The 27,639-nt window shown below is 40.8% G+C and overlaps 3 protein-coding genes across 3 annotated transcripts in view; 1 reads left to right on the top strand and 2 right to left on the bottom strand.

Moving 5' to 3' along the window:
• Positions 1-2,948: 2,948 nt before the first annotated feature.
• LOC114555740 (arrestin domain-containing protein 3-like) lies at positions 2,949-8,386 on the bottom strand. Its single transcript, XM_028578360.1, has 6 exons — positions 8,058-8,386; positions 6,872-6,929; positions 5,239-5,386; positions 4,409-4,505; positions 4,028-4,284; positions 2,949-3,728 (listed from the first exon to the last, which is right to left on the bottom strand). Exons 1-6 carry the CDS (start codon positions 8,311-8,313, stop codon positions 3,300-3,302), a joined length of 1,245 nt encoding a protein of 414 aa, XP_028434161.1. The 5' UTR covers positions 8,314-8,386; the 3' UTR covers positions 2,949-3,299.
• A 628-nt stretch (positions 8,387-9,014) lies between these two features.
• On the bottom strand, positions 9,015-15,008 carry LOC114556379 (arrestin domain-containing protein 3). Its single transcript, XM_028579309.1, has 6 exons — positions 14,549-15,008; positions 13,833-13,890; positions 13,527-13,674; positions 12,472-12,568; positions 11,873-12,129; positions 9,015-10,590 (listed from the first exon to the last, which is right to left on the bottom strand). Exons 1-6 carry the CDS (start codon positions 14,802-14,804, stop codon positions 9,904-9,906), a joined length of 1,503 nt encoding a protein of 500 aa, XP_028435110.1. The 5' UTR covers positions 14,805-15,008; the 3' UTR covers positions 9,015-9,903.
• Positions 14,894-27,639, top strand: part of LOC114555437 (ultraviolet-B receptor UVR8) — a 170,382-nt gene continuing 157,636 nt past the window's right edge. Inside the window, exons 1-2 of the mRNA XM_028577806.1 lie at positions 14,894-15,164; positions 24,887-25,070. Of these exons, the coding sequence (XP_028433607.1) occupies positions 15,114-15,164; positions 24,887-25,070 (235 nt within the window). The 5' untranslated portion in view covers positions 14,894-15,113. The remainder of the gene's footprint in view (positions 15,165-24,886; positions 25,071-27,639) is intronic.

The following is a 27,639-nucleotide window of genomic DNA, read 5'->3' as shown; positions in this document are numbered from 1 at the left end:
AGAGAGAGCAAGTGGCAGCAGGCAGAGGAGGGTCCGCTGCCTCTTGCTCTCAAGCAGCGACTGAAGGGCTGCGAGACTCAAGATATTGGTAGTGCTCCCGTGGGTGCTGTACTGTGGCTTATCACGGTCGACTGTGTCGGTCATCATCAGACAAACATGAAACTCCACCTCCTCGTCTGTCCAGACAAAACTGTCAGCTTTTGTTGTTTGCTTCAACATGTTTTCGTTTCGCGCTACTAAGGAGAGAAATAGTAGAAAGGTTCTACACAGGTGCATGGACTTGGTGGTGTTGTTTTTGCAGTGCCACCTAGTGTGCATACTACATCGAATTTCACACAATTTTGCGTCACCATATGCACGCAGATCCCCCCCTCCAAAAAAACAAAAACAAACTCTCCTCTAAACGCGGAATAAAAAGTGAGAACACAATGCCACTTTTGCATTACATAGCCTTATTAAGCAACTGTATGGAAGGCATTCGGAAATGTCAACAGATGAGCTCATCAGCGGTTGTCAGCTACATAAATAAATTTCCGCACACAGGAAGACGGATGTTAGAGTAATATTTAAAATGTATTTTAATCACAAAAATGAATCTTTGCATCAAGTGCAACAGGCCCATTGGCTACCTACATAATAAACTGGTTTAAATTTAAAATGTTCAATGCCTTATCGCGCTGATGTGACCGAGCCCGACCTGAACCCAAAAATCATTCTAAATATCTGTCCGAACCCGGCCATCCTCTAACAGGCACAGATAGTTTGGAGTCTCCCGCTCAACAGCCCCGGTAACAACAATAACAACAGAGATTACAGCGGGCCAGACCTGAGGCCTGTACTACGAATCAAGATCAACATGCCCTGGACTTATTTCAGTTACCCAGCTTTACTAATGGTGCATTCTTTTTGTCCACCGAAGTCGATTTACGAGTTGTTTTGCGGAGATACGAACCGGAAGTTGCAAAAAGAACGCCCCCGAGGTCGTATATACGACTCGTCAAGTCGTCTGAACTCAGAGGACCCCGAGTTCACTTTCAAAGATGGCTACGTCGTGCATCACACGTAGTAAACATTGTGGTTTTCTACAATTTAAAGCACTTTTGTCTTTGTTGTAACCAAATGAAGAAGTTGTACACATAGCACTGTATACTGCTACCTATAGGCATTATTAGGAGTTAAATACGCCTAATTAGTTATTTTCTAGCTTGTGCAGCTGAAATTGGCTAGAGACGCTCGGTTGCTATACAGTATGACAACAATGGCTTTAAGCCGAGTCTTGAGCAGAAAGCAGAGCAGTAGCCTAACGTTAACGTTAATCAAAACGTAATTTTCATGTATCAAACTGTGAAATATATTTGTGTAATATGTCAATAACTGGGTGAATAGAATCCTAAATGTTACTAAAAATGTTACAAAAATCCATCTTTTCTCCGACTCGTAGTATTGTGTAACAAAAAGAACGCAACGTTCGTTTTTCGACATGGATGTGACGTCACACTCGAGCTACTAGTCGCGATTACAAGACAAAAAGAACGCACCATAACCCTAACAACCGCGGTCCTGCAGAACCTGTGTCACGACGCTGGTTAACAACTAGTTCAGTCTAGGGCTGCCACCTCTTAGTCGATTAGTCGACTAATCGGTCATTTTGGTCTTAGTCGACTAAGATTTCTTTAGTTGATTAGTCATTTTTTATGCTTATTCATGCTTAATTACTTATTTCCAAGAAACGTCTGAGCACATTTATGGTAAACATAAGATTTAAAGTGATGCTTTTGCAGGATTAATTGTGGAGAAACTCAGTTTTACAGATGGTTAATTAACTACATTTATATTGTGCTTTTCTAGTCTTAACCACCTCTCAAAGCGCACAGCTCTGTCAATTAAATCGCCTAATCGATTAGTCGACAAAATCGTATAAGTGTTAGTCGACTAAGAATTTCTTTAGTCGAGGACAGCCCTAGTTCAGTCAACCCAGGATTTCCCAATCCAGCGGCGCGCAAATTCACATAAATGAGGCGGTGTGTGCACAGCATGACCAATCGCAAAAATCTACCAGAGCCGCGTATTTTATACAAGAAGAGCAAACTATAACTTTACATAAATATGAAGAACACAGACACGGTTTTGCAGGCAAAACGCAATACAGTTGTTGCTTCCTAAAACAGGAAAGAAAGCTGGCAAAAAAATAGCCGACGCTGTAAATGCGTAAATCACAACGCTTATCAATATCACTTCCCCATCAGTCAGGACCCAGATCTGACTATAATTACACTTGTGCTTTCCATAAACTGCCGTTGCTTTAGCCTATTATTTCAGTTGCAACCCTGGCAGTGGAAGCAACTGTGAGTGCAAATAAAATATATAAAAACATAATTCAAACCAATGTGCACACTGGCAACACATGGCTCAAGATGCCGATAGCCTATATGTAATTCCCTCCCATTAAAATCTATATATTTCATAAAAATACCCATCACTGAATGTTAACGGGGTTGTCGGTCGCTAAATATTTTAACTTTATGAGCGCATCCCTCTCTCCCTCTCTCTCCCCCTCCGCGCACCGAGCTCCACCTGATCTTCTAAGAACAGTGACGCCGTTATCAATTGAGTATTGATTGGTCAGTAGGCGGTGCTTTTACACCGGTTGATCTCTAATCTCCAATTTCACCTGCTCCCGACCAGGTTAGGTGTTCAGCATAAGTTACCACAGCGATTGAATCCGGCAACAAGTGATCCAACGTCGTGGTACAGAAAACCCTGGGTTGAACCTTAAGTTACCTCGTTAACGCCAAATCTTGCTTCGTAGTACAGGCCTCAGCCCCTCAAATCAAGATTATTTGTGTTTTTTTTTGTGATTAACAATTTTTTTATTTAATTTTTAAACAAAATACACAACATACAACTCGCAACACGTCATCACCACCCACCCAGACAAAATAAAGAAAAGATGTAACTACAATATTCAAGATCACTCAACAAAATAATAACAAAATAGACAATAAACCAAATAAACATATGTATGAATGACAACACTATAAACCCATCACACATGTCTCTCTCCAGCACAAAGCTTCATAGGAGCCCTCCAGAAAGTTCACATTGGTATGTCTTTCATACAGAGCCCCGGAGGTGACATGGAGGGGGAAAAAAAAACACTAAACTCAAGATCTTGACTTTGTTTGCCCCCAGTACATGTATTTATTTATTAATTTTTTTCCTCCATGTCATCTCCGGGGCTTTGTACTTTCAGGTCAATTTGAAACAATCTGGAGGGAGATTTGTGTTCTTTTTGAAGCTCAGCTTTTGTGCTCTGACCCAGTCCTACTGAGAGTGTCCTGAGAAGGGTTAAAAAGGGACATATAAGAGGGAGGATCTTCTCCCTGTTGAACTAGAGGCGGAGCAGTAGGGGCTTGTTGCTGCATTAAAGATGACGCTGTAGTTGAAAAACCACATGAAGAGGCCTGTTGTGGCCACTGATTATTATAGCCACTTATGGTTCCTTTTTGAGTGGGATCTGGTGCTGGGTACCCATAAGCACCTGGACCTGCAGGTACAGGATAAGGACCAACAGGGAAAGCAGGGGGAGGGAAGTCGCTGTAACTTGGGGCCCCAGCTGAGTAAGGCCCCACAGCCTCACCAGGGTAAGGGCGGGCAAAGCTAGAAGGAACGATGACCAGTGGAAACACCACCTCTGGGTCAGTGGCAAAACTGATGTCCAAATACACCTAAGGAACAGAAACATGAAGAAGTAAAATCTGTCTACATCAGAGAGGATTAGAATCAGTTAAGTTGATTGTGCTGTCAATTTTCAGTTAATAAACTGTAAATGGTAATAAAGCATTGTATACTGTAATTGTATATAGGCCTAAGCTGTTGTGCTGTTATGTTGTTGTATTAATGATTGTTGAAGTGTGTGAAGACAAGAATTGTCCGTGTTACAATTACTTAATCGTCAATATTTGCAAATGAAAGCAATTACTTTATTTCTGAGTTGATGCAACATGACTATTACATTATTTCATACCTTTAGGTAATGGTCAACTGAGATGATTTCACAATGATGGAGTGTGGGAATGGCATCGGCAGGAATCTTCAATTGGCAGGAGACAGTTTCCTCTGAGTTCAGTGCGATAGTCTCTCCAACTATTTTGCATAGAGTTTGGTCACTAGAATTGGTGGAGCCACTGGCGCGGTACACTGTTTTCTGCTGTAAACGGAATTTGGGCTTCACTTTTTTGGAAGAGGAGTTGCAAATCTTGGCAACAACAGATAAAGTGTCACCTATCAAAAACAAATCAGAAGATCTTATTATACACATTTTTATAGAAAAATGTTACCACACAAATATTATAGGCTACATTACACATACACTATATGTGTAAGCATGTAGCTAGGGTGACTTTACCTGGAGAGCAAACCTTTGTGTTGACGGTAGCAGACAGTTGGACCTGTCCTTTGGAGAAAACCCCGATTTCTTTACCCACTGAACCAGACTGGGGACACTAGAACACAATCAAAACAAACATTTCATATCAATAAGGCAACTCGTATGGCTGAAATTTAAAGTTTAAGAGAAAATTGCTTGCTGTCAACCTATGACTCCAATTTAATGTCGCAGAATGATTGGTCCCTGAAAAGGTTTAAAATGGAGTTACTATATGCTCTCTCTTGATTGCAGTCTGTGTAGTTTGTGTGTATGTATGTATGCACATGTGTGTTGAATTTCTTTAAACAACAGATAATGTTTGTATTTCCAAGACAAATTCCCTTCAGGACAATAAAAGTCTATCTTATCTGATTCTCTAATGGGCCACATTCAGTGTTGGGGAAGCTACTTTGAAAGCATTGCTTTGCAATCTACCAATTACTTCACACTGGAAGAACTACAGCAAATCAACCCATTTACTGTTTATTCAAACTGGTTTGTGGTTTGCATGTGTTTGCTCAACATATTACACGTGATCACATCATAGAGACTCTCAGATTACAAAAGGTCCTGCTGCCTGCTTCTTCCGTCATATAGTACACTGCTGTAATGTTAATTATGTTTTCACAATTACTGTAACTCTTTATTGTTTTCTTTCCCTCAACTCCTCTATTCCATTATTTTAGTTGTAGCCAAATGTTTTTTTTTTAACAGCCAGTAAGTGCTGCACAAATGTTTAATGTTCATTTGGAAAGTGGAAATAGTGTATCAAATTCATAACATGTATCCTATTGTAGTGTCCCATTTACCATTCCATGGCCAAGGTGTGAAAAGGACTTTGAAACAAAATTGAACTCTGTTTGTACTCGAGAACGCCTCAGCCAGCCCCTGGACACCTTGGCTTCAAGCATGTAGACAATCTTTCCATGAAACCCCTTGAAGGATGATGGCATATCCCTGTTAAACAGAACAAATGCACTTATTTGTAAAAGCAAGCAATGACACAGCAACATAGCATCATGACTTTGCGTAAACAAACGCACCACTTTCCTAAAGCCAAATGGCGTGTTATCTGTACGTATGTCTACGCTGTATACAGCGGATGTAAACACACACGCCATATGATGCGATCCCAGCTCTCCTGGGTGAAAGTCCTGTGTTTTACCCATCCACCACCCCAACCAACTTACGTCCTTTCATACTATTCGCTACGGCGAAAATTCACACGTAATGTAGGTCAATGGCAGCGGAACGGCGTTGATAAACACGCTAAAAGGCGATTATGCGTCTTGATTAAGGCATGGATACCCGACCCGAACCCGATGGGTCCCGACGGGCCGGGTCGGGTTCGGACAGATATTTAGAAATTATGGTCGGGTTCGGGTCGGGCGCGGTCACATCAGCGCGATAAGGCATTTGTTGTAAAATTGTGCTGCGGCTCCTTTAAGAGAGCTCAGTGCGTGTGGGTTTGTGTGTGTCTGGTAAGTGGGCAGAAGAGAGATAGAGAAAGAAGAAGCAGACATGTTGTATGCAACTGGAGCAGAGTTGGTGGAATAAGTTTAAGTTTTGTACACAGTGTGTGCGGTGTCCATTAACCCAAGACTGAAAGCCAAGTTCATTAATTTCCTCACCAGAAACGGGATTTTAACCCCTTTATAACATCGGCCCTGGAGGTAACGAGTCTCCCCTGGTTTTTTTAACGTGCGCTTGTTGCCCCGTGTGCACTGATGAGGTTTTTTAACATTAATATGAGTTCCCCCAGCCTGCCTATGGTCCCCCAGTGGCTAGAAATGGTGATAGGTGTAAACGGAGCCCTGAGTATCCTGCTCTACCTTTGAGAAAATGAAAGCTCAGATGGGCCGATCTGGAATCTGCTCCTTATGAGGTCATAAGGAGCAAGGTTGCCTCCCCTTTCTCTGCTTTGCCCACCCAGAGAATTTGGCCCGCCCATGAGAGAGAGACATCATGGCTTTCAATGAGCACAGTGGCAGTTGGTCAAGGCCACACCCCCACCCTCCACCAGTTTTTAATGAGCTCTGAAGAACCTCTGACATGTTGTAAACTCATTGAACACACTGACTGTCAAATAAAACTGCAGTTAATGTTTGACTTATAGTAAAGCTACTGAAATGGCCACCATCTTGGTGGAGTGTGACGTGTAAGATGAGAAAGCAGAGGTTAAGTCATGTATGTCAATATTGTAAAAAAACAAACAGTGGCTATCTGTACATCTTTGCCAAGCGCAAACCAGTACAGAAGGCATCAATACATTGTTGGGGAGGGTCATGCCTCTTTTCCCAATTATTTTGGAGAGTCATAGAAAAATGTATTGCTGACAAAGGGAGGGTCAAGTTTATTTTGACTAAAGATCCCAAAACTCCTCATGTAGCCCTTTAAATAAAAAAAGGAACAGTCCCTTATGCTATAGAAATACACACGTACCCCTGTGGAATTTGAAACCTGAACTTAAAGCAATGGACTCCTTGGGGAAGAACAGTGCCTGCAAAAGGAGAAATGAGATTGATTAATAATTCATGTCAAGTCCTCATAAATGACAGAGCCTGTATTGACTCAGTTTCATGTACTTTGTGTTATAAATGTGCTCAATGAGGTTGTGTGATTCATGTGGTTTCAGAAAGTGCACACCTGTAATCAATTACATCTGTGTAGTAGCCTAAAGTTCATTCAAAACGCATTTTATGTGTTTACTGACTCAAGGAGAGTCTGCAGTACTAAAATTAAGCAATACGGCCGCTCATTAAAGTTTACTCCTCGATGCAGCAGCCGCGGGTTCGACTCTGACGACCTGCGGCCATGTGCTGGATGTCATCTCCCCCCACCCCTTCAAGTCTAAGCTATCCTATAGAAATAAAGGCCTAAAAATATAATCTTTAATATTTTTAGCAATAGGGGGTAGCCTATGGTACACAATTTACAAGGGCACGCCCATCTTATCAAACTAACTTAAAAAACAACAAACTTATGCAAACAAAAGCTTATGTTTTGAAAACAATGTACTTGCTAGATCTAATCAAATAACTACACTGATTAGCATTGGTCTGGCTCACACCCTCTGTAGCTTCTAAAGAACTGATTAGGTCATGGCTGTTATTTAGCATACTGTAGGAGACTCATTGTCCCCACAGGGAAGGTAACTGTTGAGCTAGACGTGATTAGAACAAAGGAAATGCATATTACTTTAGAATCAGCACTACCATGTGAATCAACCTTAGTCTGTGACCTGGAGTAGACCTGAAATTTAGAGGTGTGTCCTTATCCTGAGAGACAGGAATAAATGTGGGAGCAGGAGAAAGATTCGGGACTTCAATCTGTGACCCCGCAAGAGGAAGCAATTGGAGTCCGCTGTTTACAGTGTATTTGTTTGTCATGTCACATGACTGTTCTTCTGTAACTCCGCAAGGAGAAGCATGAGATCAGTCCGCTGTCAGCTGCAGTGTTTTAGTGTTTTATGTTTGATTGTGTTTTGTCTTGTCGTTTTCATGCAGTTCATTCAACTTTTTGCTTAACTTTCAATTCGACCCCAGCCTCTCCTTTCTCCTCCAGAAATCAGAACGAACACGTCTTTTAGTTATTTCTTAACACAAGCTGACACATTTATTTGACCTACCTTCGGAATTTTCTGCAACTAAGTACTCTTTTAGTTTGAAGTATCTCGTGTGCGCAGTGTATGATCTCTCGTCGTCTCCGCTGCCTTCTGACCAGGATACGTTCGCGTCCCCTTTGGCTTTCACCATCAAACTCTTCACTTTGGTTTCTTTCTTCAAAGTGAAAGTGACTGTGCCTGCGACAGTGTCTCCTTCAGAAAAAGTTGCCTCTTCGTTGAGAGCTTCACAAGCCAGACATAAGTCTTTAATCGGAGACATTTTAGGTTTATTAGCCAAAACACGCTCTGTTTCCCAAACGTGTGGCTAAAAGTATTCAGGCTCTGCAACTGGGCGTGGCTTCTTCCGTAGACTGAGGTCACAAAATACAAGCTTCCAATATTGCCACATGTCGGACAGTTTAACCGTGTATTATAACAGACGTGTAGGCAATCTAGATAGGTATCATAACAACATAATGCACAACAAGCTTATCAGTTTTACACAATTTAAGTAGCCTATATAAAATTTAGCTTAAGGGATCTTATTAAGTGTATTGTGCATTGTACTAATTGCAATGTGTTAATTAATACGCTATTTAACTGTTATAAGTGACATTTCAAATAATTTATAAAGACAAAATAAAGAAACATGTCAACAGGATGAGATTATTTAAGCGCTGTGCTACCCTGTGGGCTAGAAATGCAAACATGCAACATAATTAAGTAGTTATAACAAATAGTTAACACTCATACATGTATAATTAGCCTCTTAGTTGACTTTAAGAAAAAATGAAGTCACATGTTGTCTATTTTCTTTTAACTAGTCTCCAAGCAAAAGAGTGAGGTAGAGAGGGCAGGTATAAACTATAACACTGAATAAATGATCCATCTAGGCACTTGAGTTGAACAAGGCACATGCAATTCAGTCAGATCACAAAGACAAATACAGAACAACAACACAGAAAATACTATCATAAGAAATACAGAATTGGAAAATTATTTAATAACTACATTAGGATAATAGGGATGCAAAAGAAAATACAATTATGTAAAGCAGTTACAAGAATAAGTTTGGAACCAGATTTCTAGATTGTCCAAGAGGCACAATTGAGTTGATTTTAAGAAAGTGTTGTAATTTGTTCCAGGAGTCAGGTGCACTAAAACTAAAAGCAGTGTTTCCAAGTTCAGACCGAGCTCGTGGAACATGAAGTAAAAGCCAGTTAGCGGAGTGAGTCTGATAATGTCCCTCTGAGTAACAGAGAAGTTCTGTAAGGTAAGATGGCAGTTTTCCAATTCAAGTCTTATTGATAAAGAGATACCAGATACCATTTTCATATTTAAATATATAAAAAATGTAAATATATAAATAAAAAATAAAAAAATACAATGATGTTTACCATAGACATGACCGGTTATGAATCTTAAGGCGGAGTGATAGACTGAGTCCAAAGATTTAAGAGTTGAAGATGATGGAGGTCTATAAATCACATCACCATAGTCCAAGACAGACATGAAAACTGCCTCAACAAGCCTTTTGCTACAAAACTTGGGCTACACAGTGTATCCTGATGATTAAGGTTTGAGTGATTATGTTAGCAGCTAGACAAAGCCAACTAGCAACCTGAACTGACCAGAAAACAGCCATCACAATGCAAAAGTCCTATTTTCGTATGCAACTGTTTACATACAAACAGTAAATATGGCACTAGTGCCATTCATATTTCAAATTCAGACTTTTAATTCAACACTAATAAAGTGTTAAAGACACAATATAGGTAAATGGATTTCACATTCCAAACTATCCTAAGCATTAGAATTTTACATCATAATTCATGAACTGATTCAGTCGTTAAGCAATGCATACGTTCTATTATTTTGCAACAGATCTGTCAGTAGCAGAAGATGGGAAAAGGAGTGAATATGCTGGAGGAGCTTCGTCCGATTGAGACAGGAAGTCGGTGTTCATCATTGGTGCAGAAGGCAGCAGGGTGTATGTCGGAGCAGTTGGAGATGTGTTGAAGGGTTGAGGAGGAGGAGGAGGGGATGGGTGGAGCTCTGGGGCAGGTGGGGGTGGTTGAAATGTTAGGGCAGTAAGCGGCGGGTGAAGCACAGAAGACGATGATGAAGAAGAAAATGGAGATCCATACAGAGCAGCCAGCGGTGGCACTGGGTTATTGTAGCCCCCATTAATGTGTGCCGGCTGAGCAGGGTACACACCTGGTGGACCAGGATACGCCGGTGGATTATCTGGGTGCACTTGTGGTGGTGCCGAGGACATTTGGGCTCCTGGGTATCCATAACTCCCTGACCTTAGGGATACAGGATAAGGACCCATAGACACCACAGGGGGAGGGAAGTCGCTGACACTCTGGCCCCAAACAGCCCCAGCTGGATAGGGACCCATAGACACCACAGGGGGAGGGAAGTCGCTGACACTCGGGCCCCCAATAGCCCCAGCTGGATAGGGACCCATAGACACAGGAGATAAGTCTTGAGGAATAATGACCACTGGGAAAATGACCTCTGGATCGAAAGCAAAGCTGATGTCCAGATACGCCTGAGAAAAAAGAAATATGACCGCCTAATTAGCACATTATGCTCTACTTTTAAAATATAATAGCAAGAGAACATCTGACAGTCACAATGGCCCTCATTTATGAAACGTACGTACGACCTAAAACAGGCGTACGACGGGCGTACGCCGATTCCTACGCAAAGCTCGGCATTTATCAATTTGGACGTGAGCGTAGGCTGCGATCAAATCTCACGTCTGGTCTGAACTCGTGTACGCAAGTTCTTGAGTCAGTGTGGACTTGCGGTGCAGCATATAATCAGTTTAACAGGAGAAGCAGAAGTCATCAGTTATCAGCAATGGCAGATCTGGCTCTTTTAGAAGACCTCTATGCGCCGGTCTGCAACATTGTTTTAGCCTGGGGGGTTCTGCACAACATCTCGCAGGAAAACACGGTGCCATAAATGTAGCGATGGAGCCAGATGACCCGATGCCCAGAGAGCAGTGTCCAGCACAGCCACCAACTGAGGGCTTTATGAAGGAGACAGGATATTATTCCTCACTTTTAAAATGTAGCCTATAGCGTTATGTTTGGCAATGATATTCAATACAGGAAACATGACGATGCACAACATTTTTATTTATTCTTCAGGTTTTTGTTTCTCTTTCAAGTGAATGATTTATTTCTGCCATTGACCAAGTTATTTTGGCTTGTTTTCCCAGCCCCTCTGCTGTCAGGAGACAGGGTCCAGCACGGGGGGGGGGGAGGACACGCGCTCTCCCTCAGCTGTTGCCTCGTTCCGACAACACTGTTGACCGCATCAGTGATCTCTTTTCATCCCGCATTCTTTCTACAGCCTTTAATACCAGTTTTCAGGCTGCCAAATAGTACACACTTTAATGCAAATGAACCTGAGAAATCAGGGTTTCAATCTCCACCTCTGAAAAGTGTTGCTTCTCAGCCGGATTACGTCTCGCCATGTCGTAAATTGTAGGGGCGAGGCCTCAAAACCCAGAATATATTGGGGCGTGATATTTAAATGACGATCGTTTCCAGCCGCCGCATTTATCAATGTACGACCATTCTTACGCTCGGATTGGTGTGATACGAACTTTTCATGAATCCCACGTGAAGCCTGTCGTAAGATGATTTCTGCGCTCATATCTGCGCTGGTTTCTACGTTAGGTTGATAAATGAGGGCCAATGAATTTGGAAAACCTTTAACAGTAGGGTCATCGGTTTTACAAAATCTGTTCAAAAATGTCTATGTCAATGGATATAGGTCACTATGCTTTACCATAAATATACAGTTACACCATTGCATACCTTTAAATGGTATTCCACTGAGATAATATCACAATTCTGGATTGTTGGCGTCTGATCACGAGGAATCTTGATTGCACACCTAACATCCCTCTGTGTTCGGGATTTAATACAGTTGTCTACCACTTTCTGGATAACGCTGCTCTCAAGATTGGTATGGCCATTGGCACGGTACACCACATCCTTGATTAAACTGAATTTGGGTATCATCTCACTGGATGAGGAGTTGTCGATTTTCGCAACAATCACAATTGTTTCACCTATGAGGGGGAAAAAAAACAAAATTTTAATTGATTCTAATTCAAGTGCCACATAGGACAATGCAGTGTGCTCCAGAGTGTGTATTATATAAAGGCAGTTTAATATTATGCCTGTGAAGCACAATTTACTCATGTTCCATCAACACTGCTGAATTCAGCTATTATTAATGTTATTAGTTCAACAAGTGCTTCTCCTGCAATTACATGTCAAAATGTCTCCTTGTTGGCAAAAGTAATAAGTGATATTGCTGTTTTGCATGGCTGTGACAACCATCACTAACAAATATGGTTTTCAGTAGATCTCCTTCCGTGACCACAGTGTTTTAAGAGGAATTTTACTACCTTGGGCATAGGCTTTCCTGTCAACAGTGACATCCATGTGTGCATGTCCTTTTGAGAAAAGCCCCATGTCTTTCTTTGTTGAACCAACTTGGCGTGACTAGAATGCAATAAACAGGGAAAACAATTACTTTTGATCCTACTCCATTATTAGGACAATAGAGTGCATGAGTTAAAAGGACCAGTGTGTAGGATTTAGTGGAAGTCAAGTCTCACCCCTTACGGTGGACCCCATGGGGTCTTATTTTGTACAAAATATGTATGGTAGTGTACGAGACAAATACTTTTGATCAGAAAATACTAATTTTGCAAGTGAAGACAGTCACAGTTTGTCGTAGTACTACTTAGTTTTCTGTGAAACCGCTCAGTGAACTACATACCTTGTGTCGCACCAATAGATGTCATTACATCCCGGTACGAAACACACGGGCATCGTAGCTTCAGTGAGACGTCACTTATGCGACTCAGGGGCAAGTAGTGTTTCTAATCACGCATTCTCACAGTCGTATACTGTACATATTTTTTCTGAAATAAGGTCCTGTGGTGGTCCACTGGAAGGGAAAGGACTTTGCCTCTCTATAGCGGTGAGGTTGCAGATTGCAACAAATTGATGAATACCCCTTCCCTCACCCTCCCTTTCCAAGCATGTAGAAGAACCTACGGTGGCCTTCAGGTAACATAAAAAATGCGAAAGGAACTCTCTAGAGCGAGTGTTTGTTTGTCCGTTCTTGGTTACTGTAGAAACATGGCGTTGCAACATGGCAGGCTCTGTGGAAGAGAACCCATTCCTTATGTATATATAAAGGGCTCCTTCTTAATTAAAGAAAACACAATTGTTAGTTTCTGGTGATTATACACTAATGAAAACCTAATTATGAATATTATATTCCATTTCTGCCAATAGACCACCCAAAAATCCTACACACTGGTCCTTTAAGTGTTTCAGTTATAGAGCAGAGCAAGAAGCTAAGGTCCCCGGGACCAGCAGTTGGTATCACTGCATGACCCTTTAAATCTTTTGTCAAAGTGTGTATCTTATGTTTCAATATTTTACACACCACCAGAGAATGAAGGTTTGGAAAGGCCTTGGAGACAAAATGTATGTCTGTTTCTACTGTACGGTTAAGCCTCCAGCTCCTGGACAGCTTGGCTTCCAGCTTGTAGACAATCTTTCCATGACTCCCCTTGAAGGATGAAGGGCTGCTTCTGTAATGGAGAACCAGCAGATACATTTTATGTAATCTGAATAGAGTTAACATCAATTAATAGGATGTGCAGGAGTAGGCTATTTCCTCCTGTTTGTGAAAATCAAGTACATTTTGAAAGTGCAAACATTATGTCATGGTAGGACTGTCTGTACTTACCCTGGTGGTATGGTAAAGCTGAATGTATAGACATGGGTTCCTTGGGGAACTAGAGTTTCTAAAAGTAAAATGATTTGGGGGTTATTCTAGTGGTCTACTGCCATTAACGTTACTATATTGCAGTGGTGGAAAGTAACACTAACACTTTATACTGTGTAAGTATTGCATTTAATACTTCTATTCCACTGTACTATATTACAATATTGTATATTATATTCATAATGTGAGAGCTGCAATTTAGACAATCTGCTGTTATGGAATAGACTACAAACTAAAGTGAAAATTAAGTCCAAATCGACCAACTATATGCCATACTTTTACTCAAGTTTTGAAAATAGGACTTTTTTTTATTATGGTATTATGGTATTTTAAAGTAACAGCTATGCATATTTTAAGATCACTGACTGATCGTGCCATGACAGTCACTGAATGTTGTTCACATTTCACAAGCCACTCAATACATTTGTTGGCTCGTTTATGAACGTAGACTCTTAAGATGTAGCTACAGAAGTTTCCTGCTGTATATCCACGTCTTTCAATAAAGCTTGAATAAAAAAAACAAAAAAACATCACAAACAATTACCAACCAACCCGGAGGAAACAATATGACAGGCCTACACCCTTCTCTTATTACATCCATGCCTACACCATGTAAGTTAGGAATACCGTTAACGGTAAGGCATGCATAAAGTTCTAACAAGAAGTCTACAGCCTACCATTGGAGTTCTCTGGGATCAAAAACTGCTTCAGCTTGAAATATCTCTTGTGTGCAGAGTATGTACGGTTGCGATCGCCGACCTTTTTCGTCCAACGTACATCAGCGTCTCCTTTAGCTTTGACAAACAGGCTTTCAACTGTGGTGTCCTTTGACAAGGCCAGCGTTACTTTTCCAGAGAGAGTGTCTCCCTCTGAAAACGTCCCGTACTCATTCAGCGCGTCGTAAGTCATCGTTAAGCTTTCAATCGCCGGCATTGTCGTAAATTAAAATGCACTGGTTAAATCAATAAACAGCCTACCATCTGAACTGTGGGAAAACTAGAAGACCACCACCGTTCCCTTAATACAGCCATGACCACCACAGCCTGTCTTGAAGACACGCCTATAAGAAAGTCTGCTCAAAGATCTCTACTGCCATCTAGTGTACAAAGGAGAGACTGTGGGTTGACAGGTGCGGACAACCCTGTGCAACACATGGATATATGGTGCATAGGAAGGAATAGTGATGTGGGAGGCTCCGTAGAAAACAGCTGATGGCCAATTACTGGATAAACTTAAGGAGCCATGATGAATGGCATCCTACTAAGCGGATCTCAGAGAATTGCTGGGAAAGAGGTAAAGCCCAATAGACATGTTTTGGGTGGATAGGCAAGAACATAGCAGAGCAGATGAAAGTCCAAGAAATTGAATTTTGTCCAACTGTGTTGTGGCCTGTGAGGCCAGCCTGGATGCTGCGTAGTGCTTGTGTGGATCTTGAGCTCCTGAATATCAAGCACAGAAATATAACAGCTGACCTTGTTTGAGAATACTACAGTGATAAGGATAGAAATTACAATGATTATGTACAGCTTTTTACTGACGGAACAGGGGCAACAGGGGCAGCAGTGGTGATTCCCAGTTACCAGACTGGAGTCAGTAAGAGAACATCAGATTATTTAAGTGCATGCGCAGTTGAGTTACTTGCAGTTCTGTTAGCATTACAGTGGATGGAAGGGGTGACAGCACATAAAATACTCATCTGTAACGACTCAGTGTCAGCACTATCAAGTATCAAAGCAGCATCAACCAGAAATCATCAAGACTTAGTGAATGAAATATTGTTTACGAATTCAAGGTTCGCAAATCACGGTAAAAATGTAGTGTGCATGTGGTATAGCGGAATTCCAGGAAATGAGAGAGTGGATAAGTTAGCAAAGGAGGCAGTCAAGAAAGGAAATTAAATGAATATTAACCTGTCAAAGTCGGAGGGAAATATCCAAACAGTGGCAACAATATTGGGATAGTGCAGAAAAAGGGAGACACTTACATGCAATACAAAATAAAGTAGGAGGAGTGAGAAACAGTGGGGCTAACCGAAAAGAGCAAGTCATTATCAGTAAATTAAGAAAACACCCAACTAGGCAGTGGAGCATGTCCTGATTTCATGCAGGAAGTACATACAAGATAGAAGGGTCATGTTTGCAGGGCTACATACGTTAGGACCAGTGGTAATCAGTTCATCAAAATAAAGAAGCCCTAGTGGCGGTGTTTCTTGACATTGAAAAGGCCTATGACATGTTATGGAAAGAGGGGCTAGTTGTAAAGCTCTAAGAGGCTGGAATCGGAGGGCGAATGCTTAATTGGATACAAGATGTTTTATGACGGGACCATCTGGAAAAGAGGCAGAAATATCAAACAAACAGTTGAGCAAATGCAGGTAGACCTAAACAAGGTAACTAGCTGGGGTGAAAAGAGGGGATTTAAAATCTTGGTGTATAAATCAAAATATGTAATATTTTGTATGAAGAAAATGAATGTAATGGTTTATTTATGTATGTACAAGCAATTGAAAGGGTTAAGGATTTCAAATTATTTGGAGTGCACTTGAGATGAGATGCTAACATGGGGAAAACAGATCAATAATGTTGTTAATAAGTGTGAGAAAGTGATAAATGTAATGCGTTCCTAGTACATGGGGTGCTGACAGGGATTCACTACTAATGATTTACAGAGCAATGATAAGGTCAAGAATAGACTATGGCTGTATATGTTATGGAACAGCAGCTGAATCACACTTAAAAAAACTGGATGTAATATAGGCCAAGGCTCTGAGGTTATGTTGTGGGGCCCTTCGTACAACCCCAGTCCCAGCTTTACTGGTTGAGATGGGGGAGATGCCATTGTCAATTCGACAAGAGAAACTGGTGATGCAGTATGTTGTTAAATTGTGGGGATATAAAGAAGAGCAACCAGCAAAAGCAGTTCTGAATAATGCTTGGGAGTGGGCATCAGGGAAAAGGAAGAAAGAGTGATTTTTGTTTAACATCAGCAAAACGGTGGAGAAACTGGGACTAGGAGAGGCAGGTGTGGCCCCGCATGTGTACTGGGCAGTACTGGATGCTGCCCATCCCAGAAATAGACTTCAGTATATTGGAAAATATAAAACATCTTGAAAGTAGTGTATATCCGGGGTTGGTTAAACAAAGGCTGGGTAAGCATTGGGAGACATATCTTCAGATTTACACAGATGATACGATACCAACCCAAAGCAAAATTACATATTTGGATACAGCGAGTTGACACACCCCTATAGAGCATAGTGTATATTAATGATAAACAACTAGATTTTTAAAACTGTATATTATTATGATATTTTGAGATAAAATTGTGATAAAATAACTTCTGCATCTATCTATCACTGACTGGAAGTGACGTAACGCGAGGGAGTCTGGTCAAGTTCATGCTCAAATTACAATGGACGTGGATGAAGAAACCAAGCTCTCCAACGTCGGCGAGCATGCCTATAATGGCCCACAGGCCTATAATTATGAGCCTCCTAGGCGAGATAGAGGTCAGGGGGAGATTGGGGGGAGATCAGGGGGAGGAACAATGGGCAGAGGAGAGAAGTAGAGTTGTGGTGTCTTGTGATATTCTACAACCTAAGATTTTAACGCTGAGACAGGGACTGTGCAGTCCATCCAAGCGGGTTAGCACTAGCACATAATTGTTTTGTTGGCTAGGTGCTTGTGCGGACATTGTGAGGCTATGGCTACGAGAGGTGGATGCCTACTGGGCACTAGTTGAGGGTTTAGTCCCAGCCGGTTATGAATTCAACCTGCACATTGCTCTTTAATGTCTGGTAACAAACCTTTTGTTTATAACCAGTGGAGTGACAGATGTATTTATACTCTAGACCAGCTATTCAGTGATAAAGGTATGTTAAGTTTTGAAGACCTAAGAGCTAGCTTTGAGGTCCTTAGGACATCCTTCTTCCTTAATCTTGCTTAAGATCAGCCCTAAAATGTTATGGAGTACCATGGGGAACAGTCTTGAGATGCACCCAATCATTAAATGGCTTGTTGATTCTGAGAGAGGATTAGTGTCCGGGATTTATGCTAAACTGATGCAAGTATCCATAGGAGAACTCCCAATAGTAAAGAAATGGGAGCGAGATCTGAGCCCGGAGGGGGACGTAATTAATTGGGAGACAGTGTGGGACATTTCCCACTGTTCCAAAAACCCAAATCACCAGCAGATCCACTTCAACATATACCTTAGGAATTATTGGACCCCTCAGAAGAGATAAGTCTCTAAAGCCATTCCTACTCCCTATTGCGCGTTCTGCCAACCTGAACAAACTGGAACTTTCCTGCACATGTCGACTTCCTACTGACCCCAATTGTTTTGTTACTTAATGATGACTCTAAATTACACCTACTTGGGAGACTTTGGCTAGCCGGATCAACTGCGACCAAGAAAATGATAGCTCAGCGCTGGCTCCCCCCCACTCGCTTTGTATAAAACAGTGGTTGGCGTATTTTCTGGACATAGTTATGCTTGAGCTCGCTACAGCAAGGATTAACAAAGCCAAATCATCGACTATAGACCTATGGAAAAATGCAGCAGCACAAGTATCGGTCCTAATGACCTCAGCATCACAGGAAGTAGAGGAGAGCGACTAGGCAGTTTATTTGTTTGTTTATTTTTTCCTCTAGACCACAGAGGGTGGAGGGTGGGAGAGGGTTGTTGTTCTTGTTCAGTTGTGTTAGTCTGTTATGTATGTTCAAAAAATATAAAAAATAATATAAATTGATCTTAAAAAATATAATTACACTGATGGATCTCAAGATCCACAAACTGGGAAGTTGGGCTTTGCTTTTTATATTCCTCAACTTCAAATTGTACAGCTCAAACGACTGTCTGAGGGGGTATCGGTTTATACAACAGAGCTAATAGCTATAATTTGGGAACTACAGTGGGTGGAGGAAGTGCTGCCAAGGAGAGCGGTCATATGTTCAGATTCGGCCTCAGTTTTAAAAACTCTGATAGGAAGTAATTGGGGAGCCAGGCCAAACCTTGTCATGGAAGTGATGGCTTTGTGGTATAAGATCGAGAGGGCTGGAGGATTGGTGGGATTTATTTGGGTGCCTGCCCATGTTGGGGTAGATGGGAATGAGATAGCAGATCAGGCAGCTAAAATGGCACAGAAAAGAGACATTGATTTAAGGGTATGTGTTTGGATATCTGAATGCCGTCATTAAGAAAAATGTTACAGAAGTGTTGCAAAGGAAGTGGGAAAATAGGGTACAGGCAGAGCAGTGCTATTTGGGCAAAGAAAGAAGACACTCAATGACAAATAATGACAAAGCTGAGACTCTGGCATTGTGGACTTGCATGGGATCTAGCAAAGATGGGCAAGCATGATGATGGACTTTGTGGAACCTGCAAACAGAAACAAACTGTTCAACATGTAGGCCTACTTTTGGATTGTCTTCAATACAAAAATGAAAGAGAACAGTTGTTCACTGCGCTATGTCACATGGGAATACAGAACATGGCATTGAGATCCTTACTAAATCCCCCTGAATATCAATTTGAGATAGTGGAACACGTCATGGATTATATCTCTGCATCAGAACTAATCCACTGAATTTGACAATAGTGTCGAATGATACTTTAACTCTGTGAGAGGCAGCAAATAGCCGCAAAGCTTCAAGTCTGCCGGAAAGTCAGAAGAAGAAGAAGTTTGTAGGCTCATAGCCAAGGGGGTAAGTGTGCATCCGGAAAGGAGATCCGGAGATTTTAGGCTAACAAGCCATCACCTACTGTTAGCATCCCATTGACTCCCATTCATTTTGGCGTCACTTTGACAGCGAATAACTTTACATCTGAAGCGTTTAAAGACTTTATTTGTCCATTGTTTATTTCTAAAGAAACACGACAATGTATAAAAGGCTCCATTACCTTGTATCTCACGTTATGGCCCCGTAGCAGACGTTTTTGTAACAATAGGCTAACGATTGTGTCATAACCACGTGACTTTCTATCGCATAGTGGAGAAATTACCTTATAGTCAGGAGAAGCTTGCAGGCAGTTTCGACTTACATGAGCTGTTTAAGTTTAATTACTAATGTTAACTAGCATTTTAGTTAGCAATAATTAGCCTGTGTCTATGTTATCTCCTTACATATACCTACGCTCTCCGTCTCTGCAAGATTCGGAATGATAGAGGTTTCTTTTGGTACAGCTACCAGAAGACAGGTTGCTCACATCACATCTACGTCGTCAAGCTCAGTTTGAGGCTGCAGCACGCTCAGCCCTCACCGGAAAAGTGACTTCACTGGTCTCTGTAGAAATATATGGCGTCGCTGGTGTTCATTATTTTACCGTCTATGCTCATAGCATAGATGTATTAAGAGAACGCTCATAGTAGGTGGCTAAACTGATCTGACAAACTTCGTTCAGATAATGAAAAAAAAACTACTATAAACTGGAGGAAAATTTAGATGGAGGTACGTTCATTGAAGATGAACCACCGACTGCAGGTCTTTTACAATAAAATATACATTGAGTGTAATAGTTTTAAAGGCATTTCATTTGATGTTTCGGTTAAATCATTCAACCTACAGTACAGGCCAAAAGTTTGGACACACCTTCTCATTCAATGTGTTTCTTTATTTTCATAACTATTTACATCATAGATTCTCACTGAAGGCATCAAAACTATGAATGAACATATATGGAATTATATACTTAACAAAAAAGTGTGAAATAACTGAAAAGATGTCTTATATTTTAGATTCTTCAAAGTAGCCACCCTTTGCTTTTTTTGATAGCGCTGCAAACCCTTGGTGTTCTCTCAATGAGCTTCATGAGGTAGTCACCTGAAATGGTTTTCACTTCACAGGTGTGCTTTGTCAGGGTTAATTAGTGGAATTTTGTCCCTTATTAATAAAAAAGCAAAGTGTGGCTACTTTGAGGAATCTAAAATATAAGACATGTTTTCAGTTATTTCACACTTTTTTGTTAAGTACATAATTCCATATGTGTTCATTCATAGTTTTGATGCCTTCAGTGAGAATCTACAATGTAAATAGTCATGAAAATAAAAAGGAAACTCATTGAATGAGAAAGTGTGTCCAAACTTTTGGCCTGTACTGTACATATTTAAAGCACATTGAAGTGAGATTGTCATGTGCCGCCAGGGGATCAGTTTACAGTATGCCTATGTACAACACAGTGACTGTGGTACCACAGTGGCTAGTCTCACTTTGCTGGACCCTCCTGTAATGGATATATGTGTTTTTAAGAATCTTTAGCCTCTAGGATAATTTAGACCAGATTTGAAGTCTAGGTACAGTAGTTTTGGATCTGGACCTGGTCTAATGTGGTCTACATATGAAAAAAACGGTAAAATCTCCCTTTATTGCATTTGAACAAATATAATAAAGTTTTCACAAATCTGAAATGTGTTTTTAAGAATCTTTAGCCTCTCTAGGATAATTTAGACCAGATTTGACAAGTCTAGGTACAGTGGTTTTGGATCTGGACCTGGTCTAATGTGGTCTACAAGTTTCCCTTAAATTTCCCCTTAACTGCTGAATTGGAAGCTGCGAATCGGATGCCAACTTCAGTGTTGTTAAAACTATACTATGATGATTAGCACCTACTGTATAGATTTAGTATCTAATCTGGACAGCTTTTACTGCTCAAGTGACCTCTTCATCACTTACAAGCACATTGGAAAGTAAATAGGCAGACAACCATTATAGGAGTCCACAAGCTCAATCTTCTGTTCTCTGTCTGTGGTTAAAGTTTTAAGTGCAGTTCAGTAATACTGAAATTACCATTATAATGTTGTGTGTGTGTCTCTGTGTGTGTGTTAGTGCCTTTCTTAAATACCTCTTTCAAAATTTGCTAATCAACATCTGTGGGCTGTCAACAGAAGTTGCTATGGAGACAGTTACCCGGCCAATGTGGTGAATGCAATGAGGGGAGGTTGGGCGGAAATGAAGTCAGGGCCACAAGACAACCAAATGCAAACAATGTGCGAAAACAAAAGGACCAACGACAGAAGTTATAAACGGAGAAAAGGAAGCGTGATATAAGAAGACAGTGAAATGAAAAGTTCTAGTCCTAGCATCGGCACAGGTTAGTTCCTGGTAGCGTTGTGCTGCTAAGTGTGTTTCTGCCTTTCTTTTCTTTGATGTTATGTATGTTTGGCATTCAAAGGTACAAAGCAAAACTGGTCTTCACAATAAGAATGTAATAGACTTTTATTTTATGGTGATATATTTGTAATTGCGGCAAGGTCAACTCTTCAGTGGAGAGACATAAATCATCTTTGACCAGAAATTATGTTATGGTGCCAAAAATATGGGAAGGTATAGCCTGTAAAGGATTATAAATGTGTTCCTAGTGTGAATGTCTTATTGCTGTTTAAAGTACAACTTGAGACAGAACGCTAAGTCCAAGAGTGCTCTTTGTCAGTTGAATATTTCTTAGATGTTTTTTCCTCACTAATTTCTCTTACCAGCTTTGTTTTACTTATTATGTGTCATAATATGTTTCTGTTGGTAAAGCCTGATTCAAAGGACATTATATGTCATCAACTCCAGCTAATTTTTATTATTTATAATACCCATTCTAAGAATGAGGCCTAGCCCGTAAAAGTGAAAGCAGTCAGAAGATAGCCTCAACATGGAATGAACAGTACAAAAAACAAACTTTAAGTTCTGCGGAAAGCAAGACAATAGACCTTTTTTTTTTGTAAAATCTGTAAAATATAGGGATATGTCTTGGGCAGCATCTCCAAGTGGAAAGACTAGATTTGTGGTTTGGCCTTTGATTTCTCTTATACATTACATTACATTACATGTCATTTAGCTGAAGCTTTTATCCAAAGCGACTTACAATTAAGTGCATTCAACTGAGAAGGTCCAAACTCTAGACAAAAAGTAGTAAGTGCAAGTACATTAGCTTTAGAAAAGCAAAGCTACAAAGAAACGTATAAAAGTGCAGGTTCAAGAGGTTATTTTTTTTATTTTTTATTTTTTTTAATATATTTTATCCGAGGTGTAGTCGGAAGAGATGTGTTTTTAGCCTTCGGCGGAAGATGGGTAGGCTTTCAGCCATCCTGATGTTGATGGGGAGCTCGTTCCACCATTTAGGAGCCAGGACAGTGAACAGTCTGGATCTGGTTGAGTGATTAGTTCTCCCTCGCTGTGAGGGGGCAGCAAGCAGTTTGGCTGATGCAGAGCAAAGGGCGCGGGTTGGGGTATATGGTTGGACCATGTCCTGGATGTAAGCTGGGGCTGATCCGTTCATGGCCCTGTATGTAAGTACTAGTGTCTTGAAGGATGCGGGCAGCCACTTCAAAAGTCTTCAGGATATTTATAATAGAATCCCCATCAAAATACAAGACTCTTTAACTCTGCCAGGTGTGGCATAGATTGTAAAGCTTTGGGCTCCTTCTCGATGCACATCATTTGGTAAAGGGGTGGCTGTCTTGTCTGGCTAGCGAAAATGGTGCTTCAACTTATTTTCTTTGTTTATTGAAAAAAAAAAGGAATAATGTGATAGAGCCATTTTCCGATTTATTTTATTTAAAAGGATCCATGACCCACCCATCCCTGATTAGTGGATATCAAATCATGGCAAAAGCTCAACTGACAATCGAGCTTGTCATATGTTTCCTATGAGCAGGAAACATATGAGTAACTGTGGCAGAAATATGAAAGTAATTAAAAGTAAGAAAAGTGAGCAAGTCAAATCCTGCTTAGGGCCCTCATTAAGCTGAGGACAGCCCTGCATGCTTGGAAACTCATCTACATAAGACAGAGATGAAAGTGGCTGTTAGGCGGCTGCGTCTGATAACATTTGTCCATTATGCACCGCGTAGGGCCATCTGTAGCATAACAGCAGATGCAGCTTCATATCACACAAAGAACCTCATTACGGCAGCGCCGCTTGTTTTTTGAAGTTTCTTTGAAATTTCTCAACAAATAACTTCTATTGGGCAGTCAATACACATTTTAAAATGTTGTTCTGAGCTGCACACTAGACTAGGTTGAAGTAAGTACTATTATAAAAGATGTGTTCTTTTATAATTGATCTATTAAGGGCAAATACTTAAATCACATCCCTCAGTAGAAGCTCATTAATCTATGCCGTGTATATGCCCCTAGTTGGATAGGTTGTATCCCTGCATTGGGAAAAAGGGTGCCTTGGTCAAGTCCAGTCTTTATTAAGATTAATGAACAGCTTGACATTTTTAGTCCTCTGTCTGAATCGATAATTTTAATACTCATGAGGGCCAATGGGGATCTAAGTTTGCAGAACACACATTGTGTCCACAGGGCGCATGTTAAACGTCCAAGTGGTAATCAATGCAAAGAAATTAGCTATTGATCTTTTATAGTTTTGTAATGGGTTATCTATTGGTTTGCTCTTTCGGCAAATTCCAATAGCAGTCGGATGGAATAGTGCTGGTAATATTGCTGTGGGGTGTGTGTATGTATGTGTATGCATGCAAATACACCCAGCTTCTATGTGTGTTTGCATGTGTGTGCAGGGTCACATTCTAATTAACACAGAGGGCAGATTGTAAATAAACATGTGAGGAGAATATTGGTGATCTGCATCAGCTCCACAGTTCATTACAAATAAGGCTGGGGAATTCAGATTGCTTTTATGCCAGCTTAACCAGTATTTGTAAACCACTATTTTGAATTAACACTAGTTCCACTATTCTTCATCATACGGTATGTTTGACCCCATCTTTCATATAGTGACCAATTATGACTCCAGTATCACTATTGACATCTAAAAATATATGTATATGTTTATTGGTGTGTGGGGTTTACATGTAGGTGATGAAAAACTACTGCAATATAAATACCTGTTCAGGTGAGGAACTCTGGTTCCTATGCTCAGTTTTTCTAACCTTAAAGAAAACGGACATACACAGTTCTTGTTAAGAATAAAATGAAGTAAAAGTTGAGAAAAGTACCAAGCAAACTTTGGTTAATTTTCCTATGTTGCTACAACACATCCCTCTTCTCTTTCTGTGTTCCCAGGACATACAGTGTGACTTGGATATGAATCTGCTTTGCTGGGGTAGTGGGGACCTTGGCCAGACTGGCCATGGCAGGCCAGGGGACATCGGTCCAGAGGAGGCCCATCTGAGAGACTTCACAGTGGCAAGGCTGGGCAGAGCGAAGCTCCTGGCATGTGGATCCAGTCACTCCATTGTGGTTACAGGTACAGGTCCCCAGTTCCCTTGTGTACAGGTTTTTTTTTTGTCTTCTATTGCACACTGTGGATGCCTAAATTACGTTCACTATTTTGGATAAATTAGTGCATTACATTTTAATTTGGGTACTAAGCATGATTTGTGTGTGTTTGTGTGTGTGTGTGTGTGTGTGTGTGTGTAATATTCAAGTCAATGTTTTTTATTAACTGACTTTTCATCGTCATTGTTTACCGTGATTAAGTCTAAGATGCATTTTCAGACATGGAGTTGTCTAATGCTTTGGTAAATGTATTGTTATGTCTGGTAGATCGCGCCATACTTTTGGTTATTGGGACCACCTACAATTACCGGTCATACTTTTAATTTGTTGATTTCCTGAAAGCAACGGCTATATATATATATATATATATATATATATATATATATATTGGGTTTACACACAACATGAAGTGTCTTCCTTCTTGCCCATGAGGTAATACTGTCTACTTATTTGCCAATTTGATAGAAACCCTGATGACAGGAAGGGAGGAGGCTCCTTTAGTACATTAGCTGGCAGTAGTCATAAATCAGTAGCCTAGATAAGTCTTATAGATCACCCTAACACAGGGATCCTATACCTCTACTATCATTACAGGGAAAAAGGTGACATTTTTGATTGATTAAAATGGTGCAGGCTAGCTTAGGCTAAATCATGTTAAGTGATGTGACATTGCAGTTTCACATATCATATTTCTGTCAAGACAATGCTGGTGGAAGGCATTGTCAAGGCATGATATCTGACAACAGCAGACATCTGGGGGGACCGGATGAGATTTATGGGAAGGTTTTAGTGGTCTGAGGGAGATGAGAGAGAGTAAAAAGTGGTCCTTTTTTGTGCATTGTCACTTCCCGAGTGACTGTAAATTTTACTCCAGTGCTGTTGGGAATTGGAGACATTTACACATCCTGACAAATTGCCTGCTGTAAAAGTATTTACTGGTCTTGTCCTCCCTTTATTCTTGGCCAGCTTGCAAACACATACCCCCCTCACAGACACAGAAATATTTACCCACAGCAAATTTATGTGACACACGTTTATGTGGCGTACCTGAGCTCTAGCCCAACATATGTCATAGTAGTGGCATGTTGAGAGTACTGGTCTGCTGTTAATGTTTTAATAGAGGAGGTCCTGAGTAGGTCGTAATGGTTTTCTATTCAATCAATCACATTTTTTTACGTTTTTTTTGTCACATGAAATCGTACAAGGTACAATTCCAGTGAAATGTAATCCCATCAGCGAAATTGTCTCAGATGTTTTGCCATTTGGCCCAGTCAGCCCGAAGAAAGGCTTGTTTGTGGAAAAATAGCTTGCAAGAGAAATCCTTGAGTTGCACAAAAGGGTGAAGAACAACTAAGGTTGTGTAACTCACAGACACGCATCGTTAACCGATTAAAGGTTATCACCCCAGCGATAATCACCAACCAACATTCAACGATCAACAGTAAATGATACTGGCCTTAGGGCTTGTTGTCATGACAAACTTGCACCATGCATGTGTGTGTGTGTATATATATATATATGGTGTGGGTTTGTATTTGTGTTTAGATTGTACAATTTATGTGACAGTTAATAATTGCTGATGTATTATATGACACATTTTGAAATGATGATAATTTGTCTATTATGGAATTTATGTTCATAAATGGAAAAAATTAATTGTTGATTTCATGCAAATTATAGACTGTAAAAATTGGACTGCAAAACCTCAGATAAGGGTGAAATGATTACCCTGAAGTGAACTTATTCTCCTATTGATGTTTTTATCCATGTTCAAACATTGCTCCACGTTCTAGAAGAGCATTATAAATTGCTGCCACTCGGTGGCACTATTAGACTGCCAATAAGACCGTGTAGCAGAGGGGAGTGGGTGGGGGTAGGTGGGAGAAGGGAGGCCCACGCTTACCTCACACTCAGACAGAGCTATAATTTACTAATAGTGTGGGAGCCGCCATTGCTGTTATCTTTTAATAGATTTGTACAGGGGAAAGCAGGTGCCTGTTGTTAATGTGTCCAATTGCCCAAGTTGCCTACAGAATTTAGGGCATCCATCACTGTCGTCGGCGGTGACACCCTGTCGTTCTACTTCACGCGGCGGGCCGGCCGGGCTGGGGCTGGTAACAGATGAGGCTTCTCTCTCCTCCAGACGCCCACAGTCACACAGAGACGACTGCCATACGTGCTTGCACATGCATACACACAAAAACGCACACAGCTATACCACACTCTTAGAGGGCAAACTAAACTCATACCCATTACAACAGGAAATGCATATATTTATAGTGTATACATTAGATAGATATCATAAAAAAAACAGGCATGATTACTTGATGATCCAAAAATGAAGTGGAATAAATGGGCTATGTTAGAGAGAGAAAAAGTGCCATTAAAAAATAATCTCGGCAAACTTTGCCCCCCCCCCTCCATTGCTTTGAATTCTTGACCCTCCAGCTGCACCCTTGAGCTTAGCCAGGGGCACCACGTTGCTTGCAGGTTTGCCCTCCGCCCTGGAAAACACCCCGTGCAGCTGTGTTTCTTTA

Source organism: Perca flavescens, chromosome 5, assembly GCF_004354835.1.
Source record: "Perca flavescens isolate YP-PL-M2 chromosome 5, PFLA_1.0, whole genome shotgun sequence".
Lineage (NCBI taxonomy): Eukaryota > Metazoa > Chordata > Actinopteri > Perciformes > Percidae > Perca > Perca flavescens.
The sequence above is the reverse complement of the archived record's forward strand: the minus strand, read 5'-3'. Positions and strand labels throughout refer to the sequence as shown.